Below are 26809 nucleotides of genomic sequence, written 5' to 3' on the forward strand. Positions count from 1 at the left end.
ACACACTCTCATACACACTCCCTCATACACACACACACTCTCATACACACTCCCTCATACACACACACACACTCTCATACACACTCCCTCATACACACACACACTCTCGTACACACTCCCTCATACACACACACTCTCATACACACTCCCTCATTCACACACACACTCTCATACACACTCCCTCATACACACACACACTCTCATACACACTCCCTCATACACACACACACACACACACACACACACTCTCATACACACTCCCTCATACACACACACACACTCTCATACACACTCTCATACACACACACTCTCAAACACACTCCCTCATACACACACACACTCTCGTACCCACTCCCTCATACACACACACACTCTCGTACACACTCCCTCATACACACACACACTCTCATACACACTCCCTCATACACACACACACTCTCATACACACTCCCTCATACACACACACTCTCATACACACTCTCATACACACACACACTCTCATACACACTCTCATACACACACACACTCATATACACTCCCTCATACACACACACACTCTCATACACACTCCCTCATACACACACACACACACTCTCATACACACTCCCTCATTAACACACACACTCTCATACACACTCCCTCATACACACACACACTCTCATACACACTCCCTCATACACACACACACACACTCTCATACACACTCCCTCATACACACACACACTCTCATACACACTCCCTCATACACACACACTCTCATACACACTCCCTCATACACACACACACACTCTCATACACACTCCCTCATACACACACACACACTCTCAAACACACTCCCTCATACACACACACACTCTCAAACACACTCACTCAAACACACACACACTCTCATACACACTCCCTCATACACACACACACTCTCGTACACACTCCCTCATACACACACACTCTCATACACACTCCCTCATTCACACACACACTCTCATACACACTCCCTCATACACACACACACTCTCATACACACTCCCTCATACACACACACACACTCTCATACACACTCCCTCATACACACACACACTCTCGTACACACTCCCTCATACACACACACTCTCATACACACTCCCTCATTAACACACACACACTCTCATACACACTCCCTCATACACACACACACACACTCTCATACACACTCCCTCATTAACACACACACTCTCATACACACTCCCTCATTAACACACACACACTCTCATACACACTCCCTCATACACACACACACACACTCTCATACACACTCCCTCATTAACACACACACTCTCATACACACTCCCTCAATAACACACACACTCTCTCAATAACACACACACTCTCATACACACTCATACACACGTCCTCACACACACACACACACACACACACACACACACACACACACACACACACACACACACACACACATACATACACACTCTCATACACACTCATACACACTTCCTCACACACACACATACATACACACTCTCATACACACTCCCTCATACACACACAGACACACACACAGACACACACACTCATACACACTCTCATACACTCTCTCATTAACACACACACTCTCTCTCTCTCTCTCTCTCTCTCTCTCTCTCTCTCATACACACTCTCTCAATAACACACACACTCATGCACACTTCCTCATACACATACACACCCACACACACACACACTCTCATACACCCACAAAAACACACACACTCTCTCTCATACACACTCCCTCAACAACACACACTCTGTCACACTCTTTGTTCCACAGGCTCAGTACATGTTCCTGTATCAGAGCACTCTGGATCTGTTGACCAGCAAAGGCAACAGTCAGTCCATCTGGTTCGTTAACTATTCTGCGTTGGAGAAAATGGACTCGCTGGATGCTATGGAAGGTAAAATACAGTCACAGAAATAGAAGTGTTACGTAAAGCAAACACATGCTGCAGTTTGTCTCGTTTAGTAAATCCCTTATTTGAACAAACATCGTTTTGTTTTTTTCAGGTGATGTTGAGTTGGAGTGGGAAGAGACAACAATGTAAAAGTGGGGAGTTTTATGCATTACGTCTGTGATGGCTTGGCTTAAGGCCCTGAGTGAGGACCACCGGGCCACTGCGGCCAAACACCGAGCAAACACCAGGGACTTACGTTTTTTTCTTTCTAAACTTTTTCTTTTCAAAAATCTGAATCTCCTTTTGTCTATCGAACTTGAAAAACATTATAAAAATTTAAATATTGTATAAGGTGTAAAAATGTAAACAAATATATATATATAGAATTATAATATTTATAATTGATTCATAATTTACACTATTTTTTTTTTCATAAATCGTTACGCCAAACGAATGTTTATATCAGGAGCTATAAATATACAGGATATTTGTGAGTGTATATTTTCAGCTGAAACAGTATTTGAGATTTGAAATAAATGTTTTTGTCTGAATTTTGCAGTGTCAATTAATGAAAACACACATAGACACATACTCTCTCTTTCAGAAGAAAGAAAGAAAGAAAGAAAGAAAGAAAGAAAGAAAGAAAGAAAGAAAGAAAGAAACTTTGATGTTCTAAATTAGTTTCTCTCTGTTTTATAAACTCTTAAGGAAACCTGAAAGAGAAAGAAAAACTCTTCTAGAAAGAAAGAAGAGTCTGTTAGGTGAGAACAGAACGCTATTTTGAGCAGTGTGTTATTTCCCTCTGGCTCTCGTACTTTATTGCAGTTTGTTCAGGTCAGGACAGATTTGAGAGACTGTGTGTGAGAGTTGCAGTAAAACACACTACACTACAGAGCTGAAGATCAGAGGGTTAAAGGTTCCTCAACCTCAGGCTCCTCACTGCACTGTGGGAACTGTTTAATCCAGAAGCCTGGAGTGAAGGGAAGTGGAGGGGAGGGGAGTGGAGGGGAATAGAGGGGAGGGAAGTGGAGTGGTGTAGAGGAGAGTGGAGGAGAGTGCATTGAAGGAGAGTGGAGGACAGTGGAGTGGAATAGAGGGGAGGGAAGTGGAGTGGAAGAGCGTGGATGAGAGTAGAATGGAGTGGAGGAGACTGGAAAAGATTGGAGTGGATGAGAGTGGAGTGGAGGAGAGTAGAGTGGAATAGAGGGGAGGGAAGTGGAGTGGAGTGGAGAAGAGTGGAGGAGAGGGGAGGGAATGGAGTGGAGGAGAGGGGAGTGGGATGGAGGAGAGTGGAGTGGAGGAGAGTAGAGTGGAATAGAGGGGAGGGAAGTGGAGTGGAGTGGAGAAGAGTGGAGGAGAGGGGAGGGAATGGAGTGGAGTGGAGGAGAGGGGAGTGGGATGGAGGAGAGTGGAGTGGAGGAGAGTGGAGGTGAGTAGAGTGGAGGAGAGTGGAGGAGAGTGGAGTGGAGGAGAGTGGAGGAGAGTGGAGTGGAGGAGAGTGGAGGAGAGTGGAGTGGAGGAGAGTGGAGTGGAGGAGAGTGGAGGAGAGTGGAGGAGAGTGGAGTGGAGGAGAGTGGAGGAGAGTGGAGTGGAGGAGAGTGGAGTGGAGGAGAGTGGAGGAGAGTGGAGGAGAGTGGAGTGGAGGAGAGTGGAGGAAAGTGGAGTGGAGTGGAGGAGACTGGAAAAGATTGGAGTGGATGAGAGTGGAGTGGAGGAGAGTAGAGTGGAATAGAGGGGAGGGAAGTGGAGTGGAGTGGAGAAGAGTGGAGGAGAGGGGAGGGAATGGAGTGGAGGAGAGGGGAGTGGGATGGAGGAGAGTGGAGTGGAGGAGAGTGGAGGAGAGTGGAGTGGAGGAGAGTGGAGGAGAGTGGAGGAGAGTGGAGTGGAGGAGAGTGGAGGAGAGTGGAGGAGAGTGGAGTGGAGGAGGCATCCACACCAACTTTATTCAGACAGAGAAACTCAGTGGCAGAATCCATTCCAAATGTCACCTGATGTTTACAGTCAGAATTTCATGCTAACGCTCATCATCATCGCCGTCTCCGTCTCATCACCTGAGGTAAACGTCAGTCAGTCGTTCTCTCTCGTGTGTAAACCCTCTCCTATGTTTTTATGACATAATGGTGTTACAGTCAGTGTAAAAGTTGGTGTCTGATTACAAACTGAAGTAATAAGATTTATTTCTGTTTAGCTACCAAACAAAGAAAATATTTAGCTAGCAACGTTTTAGACGTCTTTCTGCAGACCGATGGTTTTGAATTGGCTCCATAAACCGATGGGTTTCATACATAAAAACATCATCTGGTTCAAGAAATTACTAAATAAATATTTGTTTTCTCCAGAATTCAGCCATGGTTACATCCAACATTTGTTTGTTTGTTTGTTTGTTTGTTTGTTTTATTAATCCCCACACACAGAACACAGCAGCCAATGTGATATCAGATCAATTTTATTCCCATTCCGGAAAACTTCACAGAAAGCTTTCTCATCCATAAACCCGTCGTAATAAATACTCTCACTTCCTTTATATTTCTGTGCTGACACACACAGGATGACATCATTGCTAATCTCCTGCTATACAATAGACAAAATATGCAACTGGCAAAGAATAATTCTACATAATACATACTTAATCCTCATTAGTGAAACAACCCCTGAATCCTGAACTCCAGTTAAACCGAAAACATATTTGAAAGAATCTAAAATATACTTCTGTAGTCTCGGTTGAATCATGTGCCTGTTATAGATCTATGCATATTCATGTTCATAGGCAACTCTTATATGACATGCAGTACAGCAAACAATAATGTTAAAGAGCACGAGGAAATTCAAACACAAAACTATTTTCAGTGGTGAAAGGAAAAGTATTGGCACCCCCTATGAATCCTGGGTGCAAAAAAATCAAAATAAATACATTCATTCTTTTTCTACCGCTTATCCTAACTACCTCGGGTCACGGGGAGCCTGTGCCTATCTCAGGACTCATCGGGCATCGAGGCAGGATACACCCTGGGCGGAGTGCCAACCCATCGCAGGGCACTCACACACTCTCATTCACTCACACACTCACACACTACGGACAATTTTCCAGAGATGCCAATCAACCTTCCATGCATGTCTTTGGGCCGGGGGAGGAAACCGGAGTACCCGGAGGAAACCCCCGAGGCACGGGGAGAACATGCAAACTCCACACACACAAGGCGGAGGTGGGAATCGAACCCCCAACCCTGGAGGTGTGAGGCGAACGTGCTACCACTAAGCCACAATGCCCCCTAAAAATAAATAAATAAATAAAAAAATAAATAAAAAAATAAATAAATAAATGCAGTTTGTTATGATGCTGTCTAATGAAAGACATGAGCCAGTGGCTCATCATAAGTACTTATAGTTTCATCAGTATGTTATTTCAAAAAAATACCCACAACAACACACCTGTATCGTCAGGTTATGACCACATTATGGATATGAAGACTGAACTCTGCATCGCTGGCACTCTGAATGCAATTTTTTTTTTACACAAATAATTCAAGGTGATGAAGTTAAAATTTTGTTGTAGTTTATGTAATGTTTAAGGCCTCACTTTTACCTGCAGTACTGTTATTATTTGTAACTATATGTTATCACTATAAGTACTTATAATGGCTAATACCAGTTAGTATAAATATGTGATACGCACAATGTCGTTATGAACATGGATTACTCTTCATAAAATTCTTTTCTCACTGTACAATGTTTCTATGTCATGCTATTTATTTATGCACAGGATTCATAGGAAGTCACATTTATATCATCTCAGGAACCCAAGAGGAAAAGCAAAATGAGATCACACACCCAGTCACGGTAAAACACTACACAGGCACCCTAAAGAAACCACCACTAGAAGGATAACATCTGGATACCTTCCAGGGCCAAGCAGATGTTAGGGCTATAAAAGGTGAGCATGTATATTATACACAGATGCTGAGTTACCCCATGGAATGTATTATTACAGCTGTTAGCATAAACTGCTGTAACGTAGCCTGGGCACTTTGTTCCTGCTTGAATGGGAACAAAAACATCTCGAAACATTCAGTGTCTCATGAATTAAAGTAAAGCTCTGTAATGAAACACTGCAGGTAGTTTGTCCATATAAATGTGCCTTAATCAGGGTATCTACAGGAACCTGAATGCTTTAAAAGACCTTTTCATGGCTGCTTCGTGTGTAAAATAAGACTAATCGATATTCAGACCTCAGACATAACTACAGACGATTCAGAAGTTGAGCAGCTGAAGCTTGGGGTTTTCCTAAAGCAGAGATGTGTCTCTGTTATGAACAAATCTGTTTGTGATCTTTGTCTTCAATTATGATTTTTAGAAATGTGATATTTCTGTTATCTAATAATATTAAAAATATAATATATATGCTTTGGAACTATAGAATACAATTTAAGGTCAATATTAAAAACAGAAATAGTAAAAGTATTTGTAGCTTCAAATACTTTTACTGTAGCTACAGAAGACATCAGAGGAGACACCAGCTTAATCTGAGAAACTTTTAAAGATCTAGTTCAGGGGAGGCCAACCAGTCAGAGGGCTTTTTTACACCCGGTCACTTCATGTGTTCTCTCTGATCCGATAGCTATCCGATTTGTTAAAACTGTTCCATTTACATCAGGCCACATAAATGCGTCTTGGAGAATCGGATATCGATCCGATCTTTCTGCTCCCACCCAAAATGCTAATATATTTTACCTCATTTCCTGTCTAATTGAAATGGAACACGCTTTGGTGTATGTGATTGCTACAAAAAACAGCATCTACTGTTTGCTGCATTTTCGTTGCATACTTCCGTTTGGGAGGAGTATAGCGCTGACGTATGTGGCTTGAACAACCACAAGCCTTTACACCTGTCCAGTTTCATCTGAAACGCGTCCCAGACCACCTCCTGAAGGGGTTCGAACCATCAGATTTATATCCGTCTCTAAAATGTTTCGGAGGGCATTTAGACCTGGTCTTTTTATCGGATAGCTATCTGATCACAGAAAACGCATGAAGTGACCAGGGGTAAAAACCCCCAGAGACCAAGAGACACATTTTTTACTGTGTTACCGCAAAGAGCCACATTATACCCATGGGCACACTTGAACATCACCTTTTTTTCCCCTGCCATTTTGAGAGCAATCTTGACACAAATTGTTTACTCAAATAATCTTGCTCCTACTGGGAAACTTTGAGGTATTTTCAATATGGAAAATACCGTATTGAACTCAAGCGAAGCGAACACGCATATTAAAAAGACACGAACACAAACGTCGGTATGAACGTAAGAGCCGCATGCGGCCCAGGAGACACGGGTTGGCCGCCCCTGAACTAGTTATTGATTAAATTAGCCTCAGCTTCAAGTACAGAAGATGAACGCTCTGTCAGTTCAGCCTTAAATCTGTGGATAAATTTTCCTAAACAGAAGGGGCAGGAATTTGACAAAAAAAAAAAATAAAATAAAAAATCACTGTTATTTTATTAATTTTATTCATCCTGCAGCTCAGAGCAATAATATTTAGCACTGAGCAAGAGGAAGTGTTTGCACATCACTTCGTTCCACTGAAAAAAGAAATATATATATATATATATATTTTAAAATGATGAGTTTGAAGGAAAGAATGGAGTAAACTGTAGAGTGTTTATTTATCAGTGCTTTTCAGTAGTAAGATCCTATGGACACCCTGTTTAATAAAACACTATAGATCATGAGCACATGTTCACCTGTTGTGTAACTCTAATCTAAGCCATGTTTTACAGTCCTGAACCATGGGTCTAACAGCAACACCGCTAATGTCATAACGCCGTACGTTACAGGTCGTAAGAAAGTCTGATGCTAACGTTGCAACTCTGTGGAAATTGCTCTATAAACCTTTAAAGAGATAAAATTACAGGGAAAAGAAGATCTGACAAAACTAGCTACTCTGTATCTAAAATACTCATTTAGAGGACACGAAGCCCCGACTGTGAGACGTGATTATTTATACAGGACTGAGCAGGTGTTGGAGTATAAAAGGTGTGTGTTTGTGTGTGTTTTGTCAGAAAGAAAAGAATATATTACTGTGTCTGTGGTTATGTGGATTTGAATAGAAAAGGTACGATGGGAACTGAAACACTTGAATATAAGTGTGTGTGTGTGTGTGTGTGTGTGTGTGTGTGTGTGTGTGTGTGTGTGTGTGTGTGTGTGTGTGTGTGTGTGTGCTCAGACTAGACTGCGTGTCCCACTTGAATACCTACGCTGACTGAGCAGGTGTTGTGGAGGAGGTGGAGTTGGAGGGCAGAACTGGTGTTTGTGGTGATAAGGAGGCGGTGGAGGTGGAAGGGGCGGCTGCTTTGCTCCGCCTTCCCTCGTGCGGGTCGGAGTGGAGACAGCTGACTGGATTAAACGTTGTCCTGGGTTTTGGCTTAGGAACGTCTCTATATGTCCGCGGCCTGCCGAGTCCACGACGATCACCTTGTCGATCTGCTGGCACTGGACCAGCGTGTCAGGGGAGATGTTCAGGGCAGAGCTGGGAGCGGGGCTAGGCATGATGGCCAGCTGAGGCTGAGAAGTGGGCGGAGCCGGCGGAGTGCTGACCTGGTACGTTCTGAGCCTGTGGTGAATTGACACCTAGTTTAGGAACAGCCAGAAGCAGGAGGAAGCGTTATCAGCCTGGCCTGTGGTGCTCGGGCGGCCCTCCGGTGTGGACGAGACAATAAGGCCGCACCACGGAGCATGCAGGAGCACACACACACTCTGACGTGACGTTCAGTGTGCTGGGACGTCCTGCAGCTATCACATCCCTCCTGAATTATTGCCACCCCTTAAACACTTAACCAATCTGTTACAACAATGAACCTCTACAAATGATCGATTTAACCCTGATGTTCTGCGTAGCACAAAATGTTTAGTCATTTAAACTTTCCTTAAGGTGATGAAAGAAACGTTACGTTTTAAGTAACGTACAGTTAGAAAACTGGTATAGTTATTAGAATATCTGACATCTAACCGTCCCTCGTCTCAAATGAAATGAGGGCGGAGCTAATCTAGAGCTTGATGTTTACTAATCACAAAATTAATTAGTTTTGGTTAAGAGATCGTGCAGCAAATGACTCTATGTACCCCAGTATTTACCCCTATCACGTAGTATAATGTTATTATGTTCTGTCTATAAAAGCAAAAGGCCTGAGACATTGGAATGTCCAGGATATAAGTACAGAACATGAGGGTTAAAGCACATCCGATCTAATCTACATATCCAAACTTGTAGTAGGGGTTAGGGGTAAGGAGTGTAAGCATGGGGTATTGGGAGTGGGCTGCAGTCTGGAAATGCTTGCAGTGGTACCTGGTAGTGTTGCTGGTGTTTGACTGGGGACGGGACACCGAGGGCCTGGTGTCTCTATAATTATAAAATACAGTGAAGGACACACAGGGTTTTGAGGCCAGAATTCAACGGGGGTTGAGGAGCTTGGGTAAAGTTTGGGGAAAATGGGAGCTAAATAAACTTTATAACATCTATAGGATTACATGCTGATAGCAAAGACGCAGACAAACATTCTGAAGTCGATACAAACCTCCACTGCATTGCTTCCAGTCTTGTCGAAGAAATCATGGTCTCCTGCAAATCACAAATATTACTGTGTGATCAGGTCTTTGTCAGGATAGTCTGTCAGATTCTCTCTGTGTGTGTGTGTGTGTGTGTGTGTGTGTGTGTGTGTGTGTGTGTGTGTGTGTGTGTGTGTGTGTGTGTGTGTGTGTGTGTGTGTGTGTGTGTGTGTGTGTGTGTCTTAGTGTACCTGCAGGAGATATTGGTCTTGAATGCATCTCCAGTTGGCCGCCATTGTTCTGAGCAGGTGTTCTCACCGTCTGCTGCCTCTCTAATTCCCCTGAAGAACACACACACACACACACACACACACACACACACACACACACACACACACACACACACACACACACACACACACACACACACATCAGTCATGACAGAAACTTTTCTGTGAGTATATGCTTTACAAATAACACTTCAAGTAACTGACATTACATTCGATACGGATCTGTTCCATCTCAGCCACCTCGGTGATGCTCTCCCTCAGATCCTCCACAAACTTCAGCAGTTCCTCCAAATTCTGCGAGCAGAAATTCACCACCTGCTTCTTCTCCGATGAGAACGGAGATAAGATGGTAATACCGTGAGGGTAATCTGTAAGACAAAGCACACACTGATATGAATAGATATTGTATTAGACTTCTTCTATTTTTCTTCTACTTTTATCTTTACTCGCATCTTCGTAATACGAAACGCTCACATTTCTAAGAATTTTCGTATAATTTCATCACGAAGATAATATAAGATAAGATGAGATGAGAAGAGATAAGATTATATAAGATAAGATAAGATAAGATGAGATGAGATAAGATAAGATAAGATAAGATAATATAAGATGAGATAAGATCAGATGAGATAATATAAGATGAGATAAGATGAGATAAGATAAGATAATATAAGATGAGATGAGATAAGATAATATAAGATGAGATGAGATAATATAAGATGAGATAAGATAAGATGAGATAAGATAAAATGAGATACGATAAGATGAGATACCATAAGATAAGATAAGATAAGATAAGGTGAGATACGATACGATAAGATAAGATGAGATGAGATAAGATGAGATAAGATAATATAAGATAAGACAAGATAAGATCATATAAGATTAGATAAGATGAGATAAGATAAGATAAGATAAGATAATATAAGATAAGACAAGATAAGATCATATAAGATGAGATAAGATGAGATAAGATAAGATAAGATAAGATAATATAATTGGGGAATGGGGAATTTTCTCTGTTACAGCAGCACAGAAACAGAAATACTAGAAGAAACGCTTTTCACTGAGAATTTTCATGACTACAGACCAGGACTGTGTATAAATCTATGCGCTTACACTCATTTTCAAACATGTAGAACTGCATCCCCAGCAGACCCAGCGCTTTACAGAACACGTATGTTGCTACACCCTTCTTCTTGGGACACAGCTTCAGGATCTAACACAGAGAACACACGTTTAATCCATGCAACCGTACGTAACTCAGTGTGTACATATGGATGTGTGCAAAGAATACCTTCTTACAGTTATACAATATATAAGACAGTGTAAGTCAACCCTAACACAGTTAATGTATTTATTGTGTGCTGCAGTGTCTATTAGAGTGACCTGTACTCGACTAGATGTTTTTTTTAAATAAAAAGGTCACAAACATTTCTCAGTACAGCAAACACCTATTCCTTAGACGTCCCAATTCTAGATGATTTAACTTGCGCCCTTTTCTTGACATTTAACCAAAAATGTTAATACGTGCTGGGTTTTTTTGGGCAGTGTATTACGTGAGCATGTTTTATTATCTTACTGGGAAACATACATACCCATGAGACCTGGACCACTGGAAATTGTGAGGAAAATATATATTTTTTTAATTTTCCAAATTAATAATATTCATTCATTCATTCATTTTCTACCGCTTATCTGAACATCTCAGACGTCATCGGGCATCGAGGCAGAATACACCCTGGCAACCCATCACAGGGCACACACACACTCTCATTCACTCACACACCACGGACAATTTTCCAGAGATGCCAATCAACCTACCATGAATGTCTTTGGACCGGGGGAGGAAACCGGAGTACCCGGAGGAAACCCCCGAGGTACAAGGAGAACATGCAAACTCCACACACACACAAGGCGGAGGCGGGATCGAACCCCCAACCCTGGAGGTGTGAGGCGAAGGTGCTACCACTAAGCCACCATGTCCCCCCCTTTAATAATATTAAAAGTGTAAATGTTTTATTTTTAGATTTAAATGTAGCGTTACATTAATAAACATATCAATAATATTTGTGTGTATAAAACAGAGCGACTCACCACAATGAGGTCATTGAACAGGAACACCTCTCTCTGATGGGATGCTTGTTTTTGTGGCTTGTTCACGTCGCTGACTTCATAAAGACGACTGCAGCACACCAGCCTCCGATGAGGCATGGACAGGATCTGAGAGAGACAAAGAGAGATACGAAGAAACACTTCAGAGTGCATACGTCAAGTTCGGTTTTGAGACGTGTCAATCATGAAATGCACTGGACGCTGTGCTGCTGTGTTCACGTCACCTTGAGACTTTAATAAGTCACTTATCTTCTCTGTCTTTCTCAGTCTCTCTCATTCATTAAAGAAAATCCATGAATGTACTGTAGTACACTGGCCACTGAGAAAGCCTACATTTATTTAGATTTTGTCTATTGTTTGTTATTTAACACTTAAAGATGCAACTCGTAACATAAAACGAGTTTCTAAACGTTTCTATTGACGTGCAATTTTTTTTATTCCCGGCTCTGGAACAGAAATAATCAATTTCATGTATATTCATGACCTTTGAGCTCGGAAACATGAAGGTTAATATAATGAATCGATATTGATAATAGGGTTACGGTTGAAGTAATATAAACTTAACCAAGATGCATGATATTTATAATGTGTGAGTAATGCTGTGATGGGTCACATGGGTCAGTATTCTGCTCCTGATTGAATGGTAGACTTACCGTCTTCATTCCCTGAATGCTCTGCTCCACCCTGGTGACGTAGGTCACATGGTCCTCGTTGGAGCGAAGCTCGCGCTGTTGGATGCGCTCGTATATGCCAGCCACCATCTCCCGTGGAATATCAGCACCGTCATCCACCCCTGAAAGAACCAGAGTAAAGTAGGGATTATTGAAACTTTCGCTACCAAAAAAAATCCCACAGTGCACCACAAAAACCTGGGACCATCAAAGCATCATATTTGAAGCCGAAGAAAAAAAAACAATGGCCTCCGAACCAAAGTCTCAGCCAAATTCATCTACAATGTACAGTAAGTATCTCATTATCCTTGTTGTAGCTTTAATTTAATTTAACATTCTTTATGTTTGCTTGTTTAAATCGAATGACTTTTATGACTTTAAGGAAAAGGGGTGGGGTTAAGCAGCTTAGTTCTGTCTAGAGGTGGAGCTTATTTCAGGGTCGGAAAATTATGCAAATAACAAAAGCGAGAAATTATTTATTAAAATGGCTAGATTTATTACATGGTAATATGATAAGGCACATTTTTAAAAATATTACAGACTGCCCCTTTAATGGCGGTGAATGAAAAATAATCACCTCGGAGGTTGCGTATAAAGTCCTCGAGGAGCATCTTGCGCTCGGGTTTGATGTTAGGGCTGTACATGTCGGTGTTGAGCAGGACGATGGCGAAGGCCAGGATGAAGATGGTGTCAGGGTTGTGGAACTGCTGCACCACATCAGGGTTACACATACAGTACCTCTGACTGAGAGAGAGAGAGAGAGGGAGAGAGAAAGAGAGAGAGAGAGAGAGATGAAAGGAAAAATGAGTGCATGACAGAAGGTAAGACAAAGACAGATGAGAGAGCAGAAAAAAAAGAAACAAGAGTGAAGAGCAGCGATGGTGCACTTAGTCTGTCTCATGCCTCGGGCTTTGTGTTTCATAATTTTTTTTCCATTAAGGCTTTCTGCTTCACACAATAGCCCTCAGAGGACTTTAATTCTTCAACACACACACACACACACACACACACACACACACACACACACACACACACACACACACACACACACACACACACACACAACTAAGCAATGTCATGCTTGAGAAGTCACAACTTTTTTATATGCACTCATTATAAATTTATAGTATTAGAGTCTTTTTTTAGTGTTCAGGATTTTCAGAAATTAAGCTCCCTGGACAGAAATGAGACCAGACTAATGCTTTGTCATGTCTCTCCATCTCAAAAAAATCTTCACGCTGTGTTATTAACCTCAAGAGAAAGAGGAAGAAGTTGATGGCTGTTAGGCTGGAAGTGACAGCACAGTAACTGACATGTTCCACATCATTAAATGTAACTAAAAATGGACAAAAAATATGATGGGTTGTTCTTTAATAAACGAAAATTCTGGTATTTTGTTGTGATTTAACAGAACAGGACACGCTGCTGCTTGGTATTAGTAGCTCTTTTCCTATAACATCGGGTGGTTCTATTGTACTTATTTCCTTTAGATGTGTTTGTGAGAGCTTCTCACCTGAAAGCTTCAATGAGCCTCTCCACCTTCTGAGCTTCTCCCTGTACGCGCACATGAGCCTGAAACTTCCGGAGAGCCTCGTCCAGCTCCAGCATGGAGAAATCCATCTCATCCACCACACAGCTGAGAGACAGACGATGAGAGATGTAATATATGTGCTTTTATAGTTTTCATCATAAATAAAGCCTGCAGGAAAAGTCAGTGAAGCTTTAGACCCAGAGTCGATAAAGTTTATAAAGTCTATAAACCGCCTACGTCGTCTTCGGAAACCGTTTATTTACTGACGCTGACGTAAAGACGCAAATGACGAAAAAGTAACGAAAAATGGCTGAGCAATTACAGACAGAAAGAAGAAAAGAAAGACAGAAAGAAAGACAGGAATATTATATAAATGAAGAAGAAGGACAGGATTTAAAGGACAGAAAAGAGAAATAGAGAAGTGTGAAAGAAAAGAAAGAAAAGTGACAAGAAAGAAAGAAGAAGAAAAGGAAAGAAAGAAAGAAAGAAAGAAAGAAAGAAAGAAAGAAAGAAAGAAAGAAAGAAAGAAAGAAGGAAGGAAGAAAGAAGGAAGGAAGGAAGGAAGGAAGGGAGGGATGGAGAAAGGAAGGAAGGAAGGAAGGAAGGAAGGAAGGAAGGAAGGGATGGAGAAAGGAAGGAAGGAAGGGAGGACGGAAGGAAGGAAGGAAGGAAGGAAGGAAGGAAGGAAGGGAGGGAGGGAGGGAGGAAGGAAGGAAGGAAGGAAGGGAGGGAGGGAGGAAAAGGAAACAGCAAGTTGAAAGAATGAAGAAAATAGAAGAAAAAGTGAAAAATAAGATGAGAGAGAATGAGAAGGTGACAGAACGAAGGAAGACAATGGCCGAGATTCTCTGCTTCTCTTCAACATTGTCCAATAATTCTACTGAAATAAAATTCTATTCTAATAATTCTACTTTTTGAAAAAAAAAGTTCAGAAATAAACAATCGACTCACTCAAGAACATCTCTGTTGAACTGTCTCTTGCTGTTGCCCAGAAACTCTCCAATCATCTGCCGACTTAAACCCTTCCTCTGCAGCAGGAAGTGAGCCACGCCGATGGCCGTGTCAGGGATGAAACCTCGTGAGATCAGGAACTGGATGCCTTTGTCTGGGTTTCTGCACACGGAGCAAAGTGGGTCATAGCGCTGAGTGTGTAGTTCAGCACCACAATCCTGTGTGTGTATGTGGTAGGAGATTCACTGAAAAAGACACTAAAAAATACTGAAATTCAATCACAGCAAACAAAACAAACAAACAAACAAACAAACAAACAAAAAAATCACTGCACTTTCACTGCATTTAACATTTAACCTGTTGCCATTTTGTCTGATTCCCAAAACAGGTGGACATTAGGACCATGTGGACTAGTCATATGTCTTCCATGTGAACCTTGACATACTGTATATGAGATATCTTTTTCTTTCTTTCTTCTTTGCACATGTAATAAATTCATTCATTCATTCATTTTCTACCGCTTATCCGAACTTCTCTGGTCACGGGGAGCCTGTGCCTATCTCAGGCGTCATCGGGCATCGAGGCAGGATACACCCTGGACGGAGTGCCAACCCATCACAGGGCACACACACACACTCTCATTCACACACTCACACACTACGGACAATTTTCCAGAGATGCCAATCAACCTACCATGCATGTCTTTGGACTGGGGGAGGAAACCGGAGTACCCGGAGGAAACCCCCGAGGCATGGGGAGAACATGCAAACTCCGCACACACAAGGCGGAGGCGGGAATCGACCCCGATCCAGGAGGTGTGAGGCGAACGTGCTAACCACTAAGCCACCGTTCCCCCTATGTAATCAATTAGTATTCGTTATTCAATTAGTCATCAAGGCATCAGTTATTTATTCATTAATTTATCTTCACTGTCGACCTAAATTCTTCCTCTGAAACCTTTTTTTTCAACATCTGAGCTTCATTTGAAAATTATAGAAGGCAATCAGTTATCAGGATCTTCATAATGAGGCACAATCACAGCAGACACAGTAACATTGCCGGGATCCTTACAGTTTCTGATGATTTGTACTGCCTTGTTGATTTTGACTAACAATTATTTCATTAGTTCTTTAAAGCGATAATCAAACAATTTCAGACATTGGGAAAAAATGGGAGAGAGCCGTTTAGATATTTAAGAAATCAGTTCTGAGCCATTTAGGAGTCTAAAGAATCAGTTCATATTGATGAAGGTTTGACTCACTATAAACAGCTTGTATTTTCCTTGATAATGACGCTGGGTTGTTTTGTAGACGTGTTTCAGGATGAACTACTTTTAAACTATGGAGTAGATGTTTTTGTACTTTAATAATAAAAATGTGTATTAATACAAGACCATTTCACAAAGCTATTTTTCACAGGTGTGCTTTGAGCTCGCAAATCTGGCAACCCTGATCATAGCACATAAATCACTAACAGACTCTGACGATACAAAATAAATCTAAAGCAATAATAAAGCAATTCAACACACTGAACAAAAATTTTCACTATTTTCACAATATTGGAAAAATATATAATATAAAAAAACATTCAGATGTTTAATTACACATTTTCTTTTTTACAATGTATTCTTTACACACGTTTTCATTAAGGGAAACCCATTCAAATCTAAAGGCACCTCAGCAATATTACATCACAACATGAACCTGTCCTCAAACTCTTCTGAACATAATAATAATAATAATAATAATAATAATAATAATAATAATAATAATAATAATAATAATAATAATAATACTATTTTATTAGCACATTCATCGCTTTACTATGGAATTTACATTTCCTTTTAGTCTCAATGTCTGATGCAATGTCTGAAGCAGAAACCAAACTGGTATTGAGCGTCTTAAAAGAGTGTATTCGCAAGTGGTTTACTGTACTGTATATCCACATTGTGTCAGTGTCTATTTTTAATTCTCATCTCAGACACTGAACACTGTGTAGCAGGAGGCTAGTCATTAAATCTAAAGTTTTTAAATGGACTTAAATGCAGCTCTCAACAAGGGATTATTGCCTCATTTTGCAGAACTGTTGGTTGCTATAATCTAACGTTTGGCCGTAGAGAACTCAACGACTGGGAGAAATCAATGTTGAGCATTAAATCACCCTGTGTGTTTCACACATCACTACAATCTTTCTGATCGTTAGATTTACTGGCAAAAATGGTGTCACACAGTGAGCCTGCAGTAGAGGTCCTCACGTGTCCACTTAGATCCAAAAACCCGAGGTCTGACCCGAGACCCGAGCGGGTTCGTGTCTAAAAGTTTCATGTGCACCTCGGACACGGGCCGGGTATAATAATAGCGGCATCGGGTCTCGGGTAATTTAAAATGAATGTGTTTTTAACGAACGGACCCGAACTACTGTATCTCGTGTGTGTGCCTCGACTCGAGTCCTTTTCCAACCTCTCCTCTGTTTGCCAAGACCGCTTGCGACATCGTGTGAAGCTAATTTTCGCTGAAATAGACCTGTCAATCAATTTTGAATCCACGCTGTAGCAGTTACACTAAAGTAACATTCGGGTCAAGTCGGGTTAAAAAAAAATTGGGGTCGGGTCGGGTCGGACTCTGGTCTAATTTTTACGGGTTTGTCTCGTGTCGGGTCTGTCTTAAAAAAAAAAACACGTCGGGTTCGGGTAAAAAGTGATTTGGGTCACTTCGGATCGGGTACATTTTTTTAGACCCGAGAAAACCTCTAGCCTGTAGTCCTTCACTCCTTCTCCATTGCATAACTATTTCCCTCAGTACTGGAAAGTCATTTATATACTTAGATTCCTGTATTTGTTTTCCGTATATTTCTAGGACAAAATCATTCCAGCAGCAGACTTCTGTAAGACTCAGCATGTGTAAATAAATGGTTTCGCAGCTGGAGGATCATCTGGGATACGAATACAGTGTTCTCTAATAACCCTCAGACAGCAGATGGAGCCTGCTGAGTAACATCTGCCTCTCTCTGCATCCTGTCCTCCACACCTCCACCCTCAGTTCCTGTTATGAGCTGTAAGAACCAGTCAAATCGATTTTTTTTTTATTGCATTTCTTGATCTTTTCCATCCTTTTTGAGTCGATTGTGAATATGCACACGATCCAAACCATTATTATTACTGAAGAAACCTGCTTTTAAATTTCACTGTCACTTCTATGAGGAATGTCTGGGTCAAGGGTCCAGTGTTGATAGCTTGGCAGTTTGGAGGTTTGAACCCAGACGTTCTGATCAGTAACCCAGCTCCTTGTCCGCCAAGCCACGACCAAGAAAGTAAAGAGTAAAGTAATATTCATAGTTGGTGGACGTGTCATGTGACAAACAAGTTCAGAGAATAGCCAAATAGTTGTAGTGTGATATATGTAGTAATAAGTAGCATGAGCCGTACAGATATTAGCTAGCTTGCTAGCCATGTTGATATTCATCAAGTAACGATGTAGGTCTATATTATTTATGTCTAAATGCAACAGCAATCTACATTATAACAACTGTACATTACAGACAGACAGAGTGTATAAGTGTTTATTCTATTTTAAATCCATTTTGCTTTTGCTAATGTTCCCATGCAGACAGCCATATTGAATTTTCAGTCATGTGACTGCTCTAAAAAAAAAGATACAGTTTCCTGAGAAAGAGACGCCAGCTTCCTAGACTACATCCCATGGGGTTTTTTTTCAAAAAAACCGGAATTCAACCGGAATTTCATACAAACCGGAACTATAACTATTCACGTCTCATCAACAACATTCTTCATCTAACTGTCGATATTTGAGGGCAGGTGAGATGTTCGACAGACGTCTCCACATCTCTCCAAAGCTTTCTAAACCCGGGGCCACTGCGGTCAGGTGTCACAAGACTTGCACATTAATCACCACTTCAGCTGAGTGCATGAGTCAGTTATTCATGTGCAGTACTACAGTACTTAGCCTTATGCTGGAAGATTACCTGAAAACTGAATGTGACCTTTGACTGAAGACCTCACCTGGTTACCATGGCACCCTAAGAGATGCTCACATGAAACGTATTCAAAGCTGTGTCTTTAGAGTTACACCATGAGTGCTAAGATGTGATGTCAATACAACGCCTGTGTGTGTGTGTGTGTGTGTGTGTGTGTGTGTGTGTGTGTGTGTGTGTGTGTGTGTGTGTTCCATGGTGTAGCTTATAATAATGTCGTGATTAAGATAAGAGAGAAGTGATTAACCTGCATGCTCATGTTTTGAGAAACAAATGTTCTGAGTGGGAGGATAGAGAGATGTGTGAAACAAACAAATATTCATTTTCTCATAAAAAAGACCAAATAATGTAGTCATTGATTAGTCACTGCAGACCAAATGAATGCAAGACATTATGCAAAAAATAAACACCTCAGTATAACACTGTTTTTACTTTAATGCATTATTCTTCTTGTTGCGTCTTTTCCCGTTAAGGCTCGCCTTAACGAATCATCAGTTTCCACCTAACTCTATCCTCATCATCCTCTACACCTTCATGTCCTCATTTAACACATCCATATATCTCCTCTCTGTCCTTCCTCTTGACCTCTTACCTGCAGCTCCATCTCCAACATCCTTCTACTAATAAAACCATCTCAATCTAGTCTCTCTGTCCTTGTCCCCAAAACAGCCAACCTGAGCTGTCCCTCTGATGTCCTCGTCCCTAATCCTGTTCATCCTCATCACTCCTAAAGAGAACCACAACATCCTCATCTCTGCTACCTCCATCACTGCCTCATGTCTTTTCCTCACTGCTACAGTCTCAATCCCTGCTCTCACTACCGTCTTCTACACTTTTCCTTTGATTCTAACTGACACGCTTCTGTCACACACACAACACTCCTGACACTTTTCTCCACCCACTCAAACCCACATGTTTTCTCCTCTACACCTCTTTTCCTCACTCCCCTTCACACTGGACGGTTGACCCCAAATACTTAAACTATTATTCATAAAAATAATTTGGCCATTGAGTTATTAAGAATGACCCTCAGTGGTGTAACACGCAAGCACATGCACAGTGACTTGTTAAAATAAATCTAAGGCGTCATCGGGCATCAAGGCAGGATACACCTTGGATGGAGCACCAACCCATCGCAGGGCACACACACACTCTCATTCACTCACACACACATACTAAGGACAATTTTCCAGAGATGCCAATCAACCTACCATGCATGTCTTTGGACCGGGGAAGGAAACCGGAGTACCCGGAGGAAACCCCAGAGGCACGAGGAGAACATGCAAACTCCACACACACAAGGCGGAGGTGGGAATCAAACCCCCAACCCTGGAGGTGTGAGGCGAACATGATAACCACTAAGCTACCGTGCCCCCTGGTCATGCAGTAGATCTTATCTTTTCTTAAGTTAAAGCACAATTTTTTACACTTGTCTTACATTGTTTATTAGTTCCTAATGGTCTCTTTCAACACAGGACCAAGAAGCAAGGGAAATCATTCACTAGTGCTAACTAACAACATTAGTATTATTCCTAATCTCTTAAATGTTAGCTAGCGGTATCATAATTTGAGTGCAAACTGCTCAACTGATTATGGCGATGGGTTTTATGTCTTATGTAATGTGAGTTAAAGTTTTTATTTGGTAGGTATTTAGATGGACACATTATAACGGTAATGATCGTGGAGAAAAGTGAGTAGTGAGTAGAATGTAGTTTTTTTCTTCTGAAATGTAAGAAATAAAAGTGAACGATATTGTATAAAGACTTAAACAGACTCATGTAATCCTTCTTCTCACAACTGTCTGTTACTCACATGTTGAACAGGTTGAGTCCGATGCGGTACAGGCGCTTGCGTGCTACGTCTGTGGAGAGCGTGCCACAGTGCGTGTCTGGGCAGTGAGCGCGCGGTAAGGATATGATCATGTTCTCACACGCCGAGGTGGATGTGCTGCTGCTGCTGATTGGCTCAGAGCTGTTCTCAGACGCACTCTGATTAGCCAGCGGCTTCTCCCAACGCGACCGGGCAGATTCCGCTTCATCACTAGCGGGCCGCTGATCCGACGCTATCTCCTCACTAGGGGGCGGGGCTGGGAATTCAGCCTCAGTCGTGGTTGACGATTCATGTTGACCCCCACTCTGCACCCTTGCTTGCGGTGCCGTGGCAGTTTCCTTGGAGATGCCGTTGCCTAGAGAAACAGACTCGAGAACAGAGGAGGACAGGCGAAAGTTGTGGTTGTCGATTTGTACTGTCACGTCTCTGAAAGCCATCATGAGCTTGCTGGCGCTACGAGGAATGTTTTCCTGCGTGGCCTCCTGAAAGGTGGTCTGGTCCATGAGCAGGTCCTCTGTGACCGATCCAGGGGACTTGGGCACTGAAGTCTCTGCCCCATCCCCATCCCCATCCCCATCCCCATCCCCATCCCCATCATGTACTGAAGTCCAGCTGCTCAAGGCCTCATCTATAGAGCGGGCCAAGGACTGCACCTGAAATATACAATAGTACAGAAAAAAAAGAAAATTGAATTATTAGACATTTTGCAGTAAATTGACAAATCCAATGATTCTCCACACCAATCCTAGTGAGTTTGTTCTGAGGTTTGATCAATTCCCCACTAACAGCCTGCATTCAGAACCCTTTATCTCATCCCATCATTCATCTTTAACTGCGGTCACCTCTATGTGTTAATCAATAAATTAACAAACATCTATAAACATGTACTTAAGGTAGTTATTAATCACTCATGAATTCGTAAGCCTCACATTGTAGTGAAGGTTAGTAGAGCCCTGCGCGGGACTGTTTCTATAAACCCGCACCCGCCCGCTCCCGCTGAATTTCTGACCAGGACCGCCCGCGCCCGCAAGCTGCGTGTTCCACTCCCGCCCGCACCCGCGATGTTTGTGTCCACTCCCGCCCACTCCCGCGGATTTTTTCTTGAGAGCTTGTGAAAAATTTGATTGTATACATATGATCAGACTAATTATTAGTTCAGGCGAATGTACAGAATAACAGAATTAAACATGATTGCATTTAAATAAGATAAATTAATACTAATGCTAATAATAATCTTCTTCTCAACGTCATGTGTTCACTCCACTCTCATTATTAGGCTACACACTAAATCCCACCAGGTCCCGCGGATCTCCCGCTAAATTTTTTGACCGCCCACTCCCGCCCGGGCAAAGGTGAAACCGCCCGCTCCCGCCAGATTTGCGTGGGTCCCGCGGGAGCCCAATACCAAAGGTTAGTGCTTCATTATACCGTGATTAGGACCTTAACTCATCATTAGTTAGTTAATATTTCAATTAGTATTAGTTCAGTATGATTATTCATGTGAAATGTTACCTACTGTATATTTGAATGTAAACTGTATAGTGGAATTCTGCAGCAAAATAAAGCTTGGGATGATGTAGAGGAGATCATTGGTGTTAAACGTATAAAGCTAGTACAGAGATCTTATTTTGATACACTGCTAATCCATTGGATGCCCACGCAGACCCAAAAGTGACAACAGCAGATGTCAATATATGCCCACGATACTCCTGACTTGTTGTTAGCTAATATGAACATAAGGCAAGCCTGAGTAAGAGCTGCACACGAGGACACGCTTTATGAGTTTGAAACTGTACCTGTTCGCTGAAGGTGTCCTCCAGGTTTGTGAGCGTGTTTGCAGCACCTGTGGGCATCGAGCTGGAGTGTGTGAGTGGGATACCCATAAGAGAACATCCCTCCATCAGAGCACGCTCAGCAGAAAAGCCGTCTCTTTGCACACGCACCCTGCGCATGGACATGCGACGAGGAATACCGCTCTCCAGAACCGAGTTGCGGATCTTCTGGAAGTTCTTGCTGAGCTGGTACTGACGGAACGCAGTCTGGATCTTACAGGCAGCACGACGGGAGATTAATGCACCACCGTACTTCTGCTCCAAATCCTCAATCTGCAGAGAGAAAGAGAGAGAGAGAAAGAGAGAATGAGAGACATAGATAAAGTGATTTTGTGGCAGCAAACAAGGATAAACACATAATACATTCACACTCCTTCACACTGAAAAGGTTATTTACTTTACTTTTTCACTTGTTACCATGGAAACATACTTGATCACCAGTCTTTATTAACAGCAAGCTGATTTTAGCAAATACACCCACGTACATCAGCGTGTAACCCTTTCTTTTAAGTTCAAACTCGAAATGAATAATTAATTTGCAGAAAAAGGCTTGAAATTTTTGTGTAAAATTGAAAACACACAGAAAAAAAATAGAAGATTTTATTTAAATGTTATTATCTATCAACAGCGATTATAATGGATTTTAACAAAAAAAAATACTTCATACTTCAATAAATCTGTAATTTAGAAATTTAAATAAAAAAAAAACAAACAATTTTTTTACCCCACAGTGCGATTTACTAAAACTGAAAGTTTTGTTATTTTTGAAAATCAACCACATTTCTGGGACGATGTCTTTATATGGTCTTAAAGCGGCCTTACTTTAAAGATAAAGTAACAGATAAAGAATAAAATATGTTGACGTGTGCTGCTATACACCCTGAGAGAAAGGTTCAGTGGGGTTCTATGCAGAACCATGGGGGTCTTTACTTACACTCTTAAAAATAAAGATGGCAGGAAGAACCAAGAAGGGTTTTTCACATTGATGCTATAAAAGTACCACTTTGTTTCCCAAAAGAACCTTTCAGTAAGTGGCTTTTAATAGAACCATTATTTTTTGTTGCCATACACTCATAAAATGAAGGTTCTTAAATGGTTCGTTGAGGGGGACACGGTGGCTTAGTGGTTAGCACGTTCGCCTCACACCTCCAGGGTTGGGGTTCAATTCCCGCCTCCGCCTTCTGTGTGTGTGTGTGGAGTTTGCATGTTCTCCCCGTGCCTCGGGGGTTTCCTCCGGGTACTCCGGTTTCCGGTCCAAAGACATGCATGGTAGGTTGATTGGCATCTCTGGAAAAGTGTGTGAGTGAATGAGAGTGTGTGTGTGCCCTGTGATGGGTTGGCACTCCGTCCAGGGTGTATCCTGCCTCGATTCCCGATGACGCCTGAGATTGGCCTAGCTGCAGTGTGATTAATAGGGCTGAGAAGAGCTCTCTCCCACTGTGGCCTCCATCTAGAGAGAGAGTGTGTGTGTGTGTGTGTGTGTGTGTGTGTACGTGTGCGCTGTGATGGGTTGGCACTTCGTCCAGGGTGTATCCTGCCTCGATGCCCGATGACACCTGAGATAGGCACAGGCTCCCTGAGAAGTTCAGATAAGCGGTAGAAAATGAATGAAATGGTTCTTTGTCTTTAGTGTGTATGGATTCATAAAGAACATTTAACATCTATGGAAAGTTTCCATTGCACAAAAGGTTCTTTGTAGTGAAAAAAAGGTTTTTTAAACTATTAAAAGAAGATAAAGGAGCTAGAAAAAGAACCATTTACTAAAAGGTTCTAAAGAGTGTAAAGAGATTTAATAATCTAATGAACCATGGTGTTAACGTTCCATGGGTGTTAAAGGTTCTTCATAGAACCACACACCAAACACTCCTCAAAATAAAGGTTCTTAAATGGTTCTTTGTCTTTCAGGTGTATGGTTCTATGAAGAACCTTTATCATCTGTGGACCTTTAACATTGCCCAAAAGGTTCTTTGTAGTGGAAAAAGCTTCTCTACAATAAAAAAATGTTCTTTATGGTAAAATAAGAAAAACAAGGTTCTTTTAAGAACCATTTACTTAAAGGTTCTCTAAGGAAATAAAACTGGTTCTTCTTTGGCACCACTACAGAAAAAAACTTTTTTTCTTCTTCTTGACACTATTTCTTCATTTCTTTTTTACACCAAAGGACCTTTTGTGATATTTACACATCCCATAGATATTAAAGGCTCTTATTATAGATCGATACGCCTTTATTTTTAAGAGTGTATATGTAAACATATACAGTAAAGGTATTTTATTTCCCCATTATTAACTCACTGCTAAAATAAAATAAAAAAAAACATAAAACCACATGAGAAATATCGCTTACCATTTTTATTATTTTTATTATTAAAAAGAAGACGCAGTATTTCTCTCTCCTAAAATATTCTCATACAGTTATTCATTCATTTTCTACCGCTTATCCAAACTACCTCGGGTCACGGTGAGCCTGTGCCTATCTCAGGCGTCATCGGGCATCGAGGCAGGATACACCCTGGTCGGAGTGCCAACCCATCACAGGGCACACACACACTCTCATTCACTCACACACTTTTCCAGAGATGCCAATCAACCTACCATGCATGTCTTTGGACCGGTGGAGGAAACCGGAGTACCCGGAGGAAACCCCCGAGGCTCGGGGGGAACATGCAAACTCCACACACACAAGGCGGAGGCGGGAATCGAACCCCCAACCCTGGAGGTGTAATTCGAACATGCTAACCACTAAGCCACCGTGCCTCCCTCATACAGTTATTTGTTTATTAATTTTTTTCTTCCTCTCCTTCTGACCCCTGACCTTTGAAAGACTCTGTTACTGTAAACTGATACGTCCAAATGGCAGGAATAAAATTTTGTGAAACCTTTTTCTTTTAATGACGTTTAAGATCTCCAAATGATCTGAAAGCATCTCAAAATCGTGAGGCTCACACTGACGATGTCGCCCTGACGATGTCGCCTGCATTTCATCAGCGTATACTCATTATTAAAAAATAATGTAGAGTCTTTGGTTGTTCATTCATATTCATGTGTTTATGTTTGTGATAAACATTCGCATTAGCTTCAGGGAGTCTCTTTATCATGTACATTTGCTCTGGCTATAAAGAACATGTGTTGTTTCCTCCCTTTGCTTTGCACATGATAGTCATGCATTCATATTCTGGTAAATCATCGCAGTACGCTCACTAAGTGCAGACATAAATCATATTATTGCACTTAAACTTTACTAATGTTTACTTGGTATCTTTAATGGCATCTCAGTATATCTGTGAACTTTAGTACATACTTTACTACAATAATGAACCCATACTTTTAAAGCAGGAGTTTCCAGCTTACCTGTTTTTGTTTGAGATCAGGAGACAGCTCATAGTCTGGAGTATGTGAACAGGATGTAGGGCTTAAACGAGGGGTGTCCTTCTGGTCTTTCTCCTCCTCTCCTTTGACTGGATGGACGGAACGGCTGAGTGAAGGAACATGAAAACACCAAATAAAGATGTTAAAGTCTAAAGAGCTCAGTTCTTATTGCTGTAGCTGTATATAGACTGTATTTCTAAAAAATACCATTGCTGTATTCATGGAAGACGTCATCACATCTAACCATTAGGCAGTCGTGGCCTAATGGTTAGAGAGGTCTGACACGTAACCCGAAGGTTGTGGGTTCGAGTCTCGAGCCGGCCACGACTGAGGTGACCTTGAGCAAGGCACCAAACTCCCCAACTGCTCCCCGGGCGCCGCAGCATAAATGGCTGCCCACTGCTCTGGGTGTGTGTTTACGGTGTGTGTGTGTGGGTGCACTGCTGTGTGTGTGCACTTTGGATGGGTTAAATGCAGAGAACAAATTCACCGTATGAATCACTGTACTTAGCCGTATGTCACGTCACTTATCACATGCAGTAAGAGAAATGGAATGTAAATAGCGAACTTTCTCAATCAGTAGTAAGAGTAGTTGTAGGAACATGTGGTAGCCTAGTGGTTAAGGTGTTGAGCTACCAATCAGATGGTTGTGAGTTTGAGCCCAGGTCCACTAAGCTGCTCCTGAGCAAGGTGCTTAACTCTCAATTGCTCAGTTGTATAAAAAAAATGACATAATGTAAGTTGCTCTGGAGACATTTGCCTGCCAGA

General features: G+C 41.7%; 2 protein-coding genes across 9 annotated transcripts in view; one reads left to right on the forward strand and one right to left on the reverse strand.

Moving 5' to 3' along the window:
- ptprq (protein tyrosine phosphatase receptor type Q) overlaps window positions 1–2432 on the forward strand; it is a 61533-nt gene extending 59101 nt beyond the window's left edge. For 3 of the 4 annotated variants that reach the window (XM_047822651.1, XM_047822649.1, XM_047822650.1), the window contains 2 exons: window positions 1805–1928; window positions 2038–2432. In XM_047822651.1, the coding sequence (XP_047678607.1) occupies window positions 1805–1928; window positions 2038–2075 (162 nt within the window). In that variant the 3' untranslated portion in view covers window positions 2076–2432. The remainder of the gene's footprint in view (window positions 1–1804; window positions 1929–2037) is intronic. The other variant, XM_047822652.1, reaches the window with a different exon arrangement.
- Window positions 2433–8066: 5634 nt separating this feature from the next.
- iqsec3b (IQ motif and Sec7 domain ArfGEF 3b) overlaps window positions 8067–26809 on the reverse strand; it is a 34537-nt gene continuing 15794 nt past the window's right edge. The window contains exons 3-16 of one of the 5 annotated variants that reach the window (XM_027159261.2): window positions 26024–26147; window positions 22640–22948; window positions 20826–21496; window positions 15024–15185; window positions 14055–14177; window positions 13119–13285; window positions 12524–12663; window positions 11853–11978; window positions 10875–10974; window positions 9965–10123; window positions 9717–9806; window positions 9495–9538; window positions 9266–9319; window positions 8067–8550 (exon numbers count right to left, since the gene is read on the reverse strand). In XM_027159261.2, coding sequence (XP_027015062.2) covers window positions 8143–8550; window positions 9266–9319; window positions 9495–9538; window positions 9717–9806; window positions 9965–10123; window positions 10875–10974; window positions 11853–11978; window positions 12524–12663; window positions 13119–13285; window positions 14055–14177; window positions 15024–15185; window positions 20826–21496; window positions 22640–22948; window positions 26024–26147 — 2677 coding nt within the window. In that variant the 3' untranslated portion in view covers window positions 8067–8142. Of the gene's footprint in view, window positions 8551–9265; window positions 9320–9492; window positions 9539–9716; window positions 9807–9959; window positions 10124–10874; window positions 10975–11852; window positions 11979–12523; window positions 12664–13118; window positions 13286–14054; window positions 14178–15023; window positions 15186–20825; window positions 21497–22639; window positions 22949–26023; window positions 26148–26809 lie in introns of those variants that run through there. The other 4 variants (XM_047822015.1, XM_047822016.1, XM_047822014.1 and 1 more) reach the window with 4 other exon arrangements.

This window comes from Tachysurus fulvidraco, chromosome 13 (assembly GCF_022655615.1).
Source record: "Tachysurus fulvidraco isolate hzauxx_2018 chromosome 13, HZAU_PFXX_2.0, whole genome shotgun sequence".
NCBI lineage: Eukaryota > Metazoa > Chordata > Actinopteri > Siluriformes > Bagridae > Tachysurus > Tachysurus fulvidraco.